Source organism: Pygoscelis adeliae, unplaced genomic scaffold (assembly GCF_000699105.1).
Source record: "Pygoscelis adeliae isolate BGI_AS28 unplaced genomic scaffold, ASM69910v1 Scaffold134, whole genome shotgun sequence".
Lineage (NCBI taxonomy): Eukaryota > Metazoa > Chordata > Aves > Sphenisciformes > Spheniscidae > Pygoscelis > Pygoscelis adeliae.
In genome coordinates this window covers 613,619-620,627 of record NW_008824716.1, presented here as the reverse complement: position 1 = coordinate 620,627, position 7,009 = coordinate 613,619, and the positions used below count along the sequence as shown (strand labels likewise).

Genomic DNA, 7,009 nt, shown 5'->3' with positions numbered 1-7,009 from the left:
ACAGATGGAGCCCGAAGTCATGGACTAAATGAACTCACCGAACGTTTTAGAGGGATGGCCCACAGACTAAGGGAATGATATCTGTCTCTGTGTGTGTGTGTATATATATTGAAAAAAAAGGGGGTGGTGATTAATGAAAATGTACTGGAAAATATGGGACTTGAGCATGACGTAGATGGTATAGAATAAGGGGTGGATATTGTCCTGGTTTCGGCAGCGATAGAGTTAATTTCCTTCCTAGTAGCTGGTACAGTGCTGTGTTTTGGATTTAGGATGAGAATAATATTGGTAACACACCGATGTTTTAGTTGTTGCTAGGTAATGCTTACACTAGCCAAGGACTTTTCAGCTTCCCATGCTCTACCGACTGAGAAGGCTGGAGGTGCACAAGAAGCTGGGAGGGGGCACAGCCAAACTGGCCAAAGGGATATTCCATACCATGTGACGTCATGCTCAGTACATAAACTGGGGAAAGCTGGCCGGGGGGGCCGCTGCTCAGGGACTGGCTGGGGATCGGTCGGCGGGGGGTGAGCAATTGTACTACTGTGCATCACTTGCTTTGTGTATTATTATTATTATTATCATATTATTATTATCATTTTATTTCAATTATTAAACTGTTTTTATCTCAACCCATGAGTTTTTCTCACTTGTGCTTTTCCAATTCTCTCCCCCATCCCACTGGGGGGTGGGGGGAGTGAGCGAGCAGCTGCGTGGTGCTCAGTTGCCGACTGAGGTTAAACCACGACATACAGCGGGATCAAAACTGTTTGCTTTAATGGCTGTAATTCAACAAAACACATCTTAATGTGGCCAGATGCAAGGAGGGCATCAGTAGATCAAGATTTCAGACTAATTGTTTCCCTCAGTCAAAGGTAATTATTCAATCCTATGGCAAAAAGACTCATTCACATACAAGAAGGAGTAATTTGGCTTTGTATTCTACATTAATAAGATAACTCTTAGAATACTATTTCCACTACTTGTGTCCACACATGAACTACTTAAGAGGTTGGAAATCAAACTGAGATTTACAGAACTCAATTTATTCATCTTAATGAAGAAATGAGTGAACAGTGAGTGGAAAGAAAAAAAAAGAAGAAAACTTGCTTTGGTGTGGGAATTCTAGTCTTCATATCAGTGACATAAAAAGAACCAATAACTTAAATATTACAGTGTTCAGTGCTATGACCAATAAAGTTTGCATGCTCAACTTCAGCAGTGAAAAGCACAACGTAGTTAGAATGAGAGGAATCCCACTACTCCTGCAATAGGGTTTAAAATAGCCAGCTTATGGGGTGCTTCATCAAGACAATAGGAAATGTCAAATAGTGGTCTATATCTGATACTTCTTGTTGCATGAATGTGAACAATTGCCTCAGAGATGCAGCAAAGTATCTCTGTGTAGCTAGAATTCAGAGCCTGAAGCCTTTTTCTGTGCCATGGCACCTTTTGCATGATTACTTACTGGTAGAACAATTGTCCAGAAGAACTGTGTTTTAGGCTATCAACAGACTGTGGAGGTTTAAAATTTACAGGTTTCACATCTCAGCGTTATGCCTTAGCCATGATATTTGTAGTACAAGCAGCACTCCTTCTGCATTTTACTTTAAACAATCACTGAATAGCAAGGATAGAAATAACCAAGGGAAAACAAACTGCCTGCTCTCCTCTCAGCTGAATACTCTAGCCATTATTTGCAGACCAAGCTACTTCTTCCTTGAAAAACTTCTAGATTACATCTATATCCGCTCTCTCCTTTGTAAAAAGATGAGAACTGCAATATTGCAACTGTTAGGCTTGACTTGAGCACACCTGTTTATTTTGTCTATTCAAAGCTGCTAAGCATAAGAATACCAATGTTTTGTGTCCCAAACTGCTTATTGTAATTTCAGAAGAAGCACTTAGCCTATGGCGTACTCACAGTTACCTGAATTAGGAACGTTTGGCCAGAAACCTTTAGACCCCTACAGAATCTGAAGTGCTTCAGTGTGTTGGGCAGGATTTTCCTGGACTGCTCTTCTCAGTTTAAGGCTCCTAATTCCACTTCAAATGTACTTTATTCTCCTTCAAGCCTTTGTGAAAATGGGGCCTTATAAACTTCTGTCTGTTTTTTAAGAGAAATCCTCCAGCCATGTGTATAAGAAACAGCTTTGCAAGGCTATAATTGTCCCTTTTTGACATTTGAATTTGTGCATCTATGAATCCCCCCATTTGTCCCATACCTTCATAGGGCTTAGAGATAACATGATTTCTTGCATTGACCTTAAAATGGTCATTAAACTAGAGCTTTGCATTCAGAAAACTATAATCTCCTCTAATCAGTATACTGCCATTGTGTAAGTACTAGGTCACTGTGGCTTCTTTCCTGTTCTTTGCTAGTAGCTCACAACAACATAGTCTCCTGAACACTGACATGCTTCTGCTGATTAAAACCCGGGAGTCCAAATACATAGGTATCTGGCTGAAAGGCAACAGTGAGACTAGATGATGGTCTTCTCATATTTAAACACAGCATAACACTCCTAGCTGTGCTTTTTCCCATCTGTTTTACAAGAAAGAATTAAAAAGGAAAGTGTTCCTTGTAGTTCCAGGTGCTTGCAATGCACCCACTTAACACAGATGGCAGAAGGCCTGCCTGTTGATGAGTGGAATTTCCTTTGCCAAGCAAACTAGAATTGTAGCTAAAATTGTATTGGATTTGTTCTGCCTTTTTTTCTCACCCCACCCCCCCCCCCCCTTTTTTTTTTTGCTTTACTGTATGTGATTTATGAAGTGCAGGCTTTTCCTGATGCATGATGTAGATAAAAGACAGTCTTGAAGGAGATGTGCTTCTCTTCCACCTTAAAAATTCTCAAGGTGCCTAAGAATTGGCACCAAATTCTTACAGGAATTTCACTTGTGTTACTAATATCCTTAGAATTTAAAAGAAATTTAGGCGAACACAGAATTCTAGAAATGGAAATGACCACCTAAGTCACTAAATCCAGTTTTTACTATTACAAGAAAACAAGTCATATAATGCCTTCATAAATTCCTACACTAATCGACCAAGCTGGATTGCTCCAGCACTTTTTTGGTATGATTTCTCTGAAGTAGTTCTGCTCACTTAGCTTCCAAGTTGTTAATATCCCTGGAATATTAATTTAGTGTCACATAAAAACTCAGAGGCTTACTCTGATTTCTTTCTATGAATTCTGTTTAATCACTCTGCATTTGTATTTCCCCGTGGTTCCAAAGACTTATCTGTTTCCTCTAACATTTTGTCAAGAAGGTAAAACTAAGGGTTGTTGTAGCTTCTTACTGATGATGGTATTCTCTTTCTTGTGAACAGGATTACTATATCCTTAGCTTCTCTCTTCTCAAAGATCAGACTAGCAAAATAAATTAAAGCAGAAATTACATGCACTGAAAATCCACACAACTTTTTGAGATGCACTCTTGCTTTGGTAGACTACAGAAACTTTGAATGTCTCTTCAATACGTATTCATGTGTGTACAGCAAGTTAAAACCTGCTTTATGGACTATATCTAAGACATTTTTAGAATAGGTCTGGCCAGTTGTCCTACTGATATAGCCTAAGCTACTGAATATGTATTTGTTTCACAGACAAATATTCAGCACATATGTTACAGATCTCAGTCAACGTGGCTGCCAGCTAACCGAAGGCAGCTTTCCTGTCAGGTCTCAGGCTCCTTCTTGTCCAGTATTCTTTTGATATATTACTCAGGGAACGCTAATCAGAAACATACAGTCTGCATAGTGGCAGCCAGATTACAAGAAGCAAATGTGTCTGTTGTTTGGGTGATTATTATTTTTTTTTCCTTGTGATTGGCTACATGAATGCACAGACATTTGGGGGCAGAGTAGAAGGTAACCTTGGAACTGGATAGAGTAGAATAAATTATTCTACTAGGTTAAAACATGCCTATGGGCAGACTCTTTCCTTGGAAGCTAAAGAAGATATCAACTGATGTGACGAAGAAGTACTACCACTGGGCACTAGAGATTGCCAGAATAGTTGGAGAAGAAAGAAGATTGCTGTCATCTGTATAAATAACAAAAGACAAGAAGCTAAATAGCCTGTTCCAAAACAGATCATTGAAAGGAATTAGAAATACAAATTGAGGGAGAGACTGAATGTTGGATTAAAAACTTGTTTTAATTATGCCACTTTAAAAAATGCATAATTTAAAAGTGATTTTTTTTTTCCCCCAGCACAGTCTACAAAGAGCCCTCTACTGCAGTGTGTCACGTGGAAACCTTTTACACACAGATTTTCTGGTGCACACAAAAATGCTTAGTATATCACAAAACATAGCTTTGTAAATCCGTTCCCTGTGGTGTGTATCCTCTGCAAGGATAATGTTTGGACTATAAGTTAAAAATGATGTGATCAGTAACTTGGCACGCTGTCCTGATATTTGCAGCGTACTGCTTACTTGGCAGTACATCTGCTACTGAAGGGAGACAGTTTTAACTTCTGCTTGAGGTCATGTTTGCAGGAGTAACTCTTACTAAAAACTACTGTCTTACCTGTCTTTAATTCTGTCTGTATTATCAGTAGTCTTGTTGCATTCAGTCAAACCCCTAGCTCAGGTCACGTGTCCTTATTTCAGCTAGGATAAGTGAAACCATTCTAATTTATGCTGGAAAGGAGAGTCCAGCTCTTCTGGTCCGTAAGGTCTAGATGCTTAGCAGGTTCTTCTAATCTTTGCTCAAAACTGAAGAAAGAATACATCCTGTTATTAATCTGCATATAGGTTCATTTTTTCTCTCTTTGACAAGGCTATTTACAGTCATGATCATTATGCACATTGGTAAATTATATGGACAGTGTAGGATCAATGGCTCTAAATATAACAGGAGAAGGTAATGTATGGTCTAAAAAGAGCAAACTGCTCAATTTTGAGAGTTTATCAACAGAGCTGCAATTATCCAATTTAATATTAGAAACAATGAAAGCTATAATTGTTTTTGAAAACCACAATTTATAGGTGGATTTGCCTAGAGATTTTTTAAAGATTTAGAAATGTTGAGTAATTAAAATATATTTCCCCTTACCCCTTCCCAGTTAAATGGAAACATTTAAATGGAATTAAAGAGAAGTCATACTGCAAATTTTATTCCAAGCTAAAATATACACAGGATTACTACTCTGAAAGCAAATTGAATCATAATTGTCTGAGAGTGCCTTACCACTGGTAGGTATCTTTCCTTGTCACAAAAATGCGATGCTTTTTATTCGTTTTACACAGACATTCCATATAACCTCTGCTTAAATTAAAACCCCATGTTGTCTTTCTCATAGGCACCATTTTCATCCTTTGCTCTGTATTCATCCCTGCTCTCTTGAAGCTAAGATATTGAAAAGGATAAATTTGGCTTGATAGCACTATGTATAACGATGCTACTGAATGTTGCTAGGATACCATTTGGTGGTCAACTGTCTCTAGTGCAGCTGCTATTACTTGCCAGGCTGACAGACATATTAGCTTTTATCCCCCTTAATGCTTGGGCTATAGAAAGTTTCCCTTCATTTTATTCCATTTTGATTTTTGGAGGGAGGTAAGTTTAGAGAGAAAGACACGGGAGAGGGAGAGAGATGTTATTATTTTATTTTCAGTCAATCTAAGTAACAAATATGTTATCCCAATTAGTTTAAAAGGAAACACGTACCAGTCTTTGTAAGTTTTATAATTTTTGGTACATCAGATAATACAGGATCTAGGAGCTTGACCCCTACAAATCTATGGGCCCTGACATTATCCACCCGAAGGTGTTAAGAGAGCTGGCTGATGTCTTTGTGAGGCCACTCTCCACAATCTTTGAGAAGTTGTGGAGATCGGGGGATGTCCCAGAAGACTGGAAAATGGCTAATGTCACCCCCATCTACAAGAAGGGCTTAAAGGAGGATCCAGGAAATTATAGGCCCATCAGTCTTACTTCAGTCCCTGGGAAAGTTATGGAACAAATCCTCCTGGGGGCTACCACAAGTCAAATGAAGCACGTGATTGGGAAAAGCCAGCACAGATTCACCAAGGGCAAATTGTGCTGGACAAACCCAGTCGCCTTCTACGACAAAGGTTGATGCTCGGTTAACCTTCTATGCTCGGTCGATGTGGGGCAAGTGGTGGACATTGCCTACCTGGATTTCTCCAAGGCTTTTGATACGGTTTCCCACAGCCTCCTCCTAGAGAAACTGATGTGTTACGGTCTAGACAAGGGGTCTGTGTGGTGGGTGGGGAACTGGCTGACAGGCTGCACCCAGAGGGTGGTGGTAAATAGCTCCTTTTCAAACTGGCAACCTGTCATAAGTGGGATTCCCCAGGGATCAATATTGGGCCCAACACTGTTTAGTATCTTCATAAGTGACCTGGATGATGGGATCAAGTGTGCCCTGATGAAGTTTGCCAATGATACCAAACTGAGGGGGGAAGAGGACACTTTGGAAGGGAGAGCCACCCTGCAGGAAGACCTGGATAGGCTGGAAGAGTGGGCTAACAAGCACCTTGTGAAGTTCAACAAAGACAAATGTAAGGTCTTGCACCTGGGAAAACATAATCCAGGAGTGCAGCACAGGCTGGGATCTACCCAGCTGGGGAGCAGCTCTGTGGAAAGGGACCTGGTGGTCCTGGTGGACAACCAGCTCAATATGAGTGAACAGTGTCACTTTGCCGCTGCTGCGGCAAAATTTTAAAACATTAAAAATGTTTTAAACCCCAAAGATCAGATTTCACTACAAAACAAGCTTCCTAAAACATCCGAAGTGAGACAGAATAGTAAAGGTGTAGATGAAAAGGGCATCACCAGCAGAGATAAAGAAGTCATTATCCCACTCTACTCAGCGCTTGTCAGGCCACGCCTGGAATACTGTGTTCAGTTTTGGTCCCCGCTATGCACAAAAGAGGTGGACAGGCCGGAGAGGGTCCAGAGAAGGGCCACAAAGATGATCAAAGGACTGGCAAGCCTGCCATATGAGGAAAGGCTGAGAGAACTGGGTTTGTT

The 7,009-nt window shown here is 40.2% G+C and overlaps 1 protein-coding gene across 1 annotated transcript in view; it reads left to right on the top strand.

The window, feature by feature from the left end:
• Positions 1-6,701, top strand: part of LOC103916245 (RNA-directed DNA polymerase from mobile element jockey-like) — an 8,027-nt gene extending 1,326 nt beyond the window's left edge. The window contains 1 exon segment of the mRNA XM_009323206.1: positions 5,733-6,701. Coding sequence (XP_009321481.1) covers positions 5,733-6,701 — 969 coding nt within the window.
• Positions 6,702-7,009: the final 308 nt, after the last annotated feature.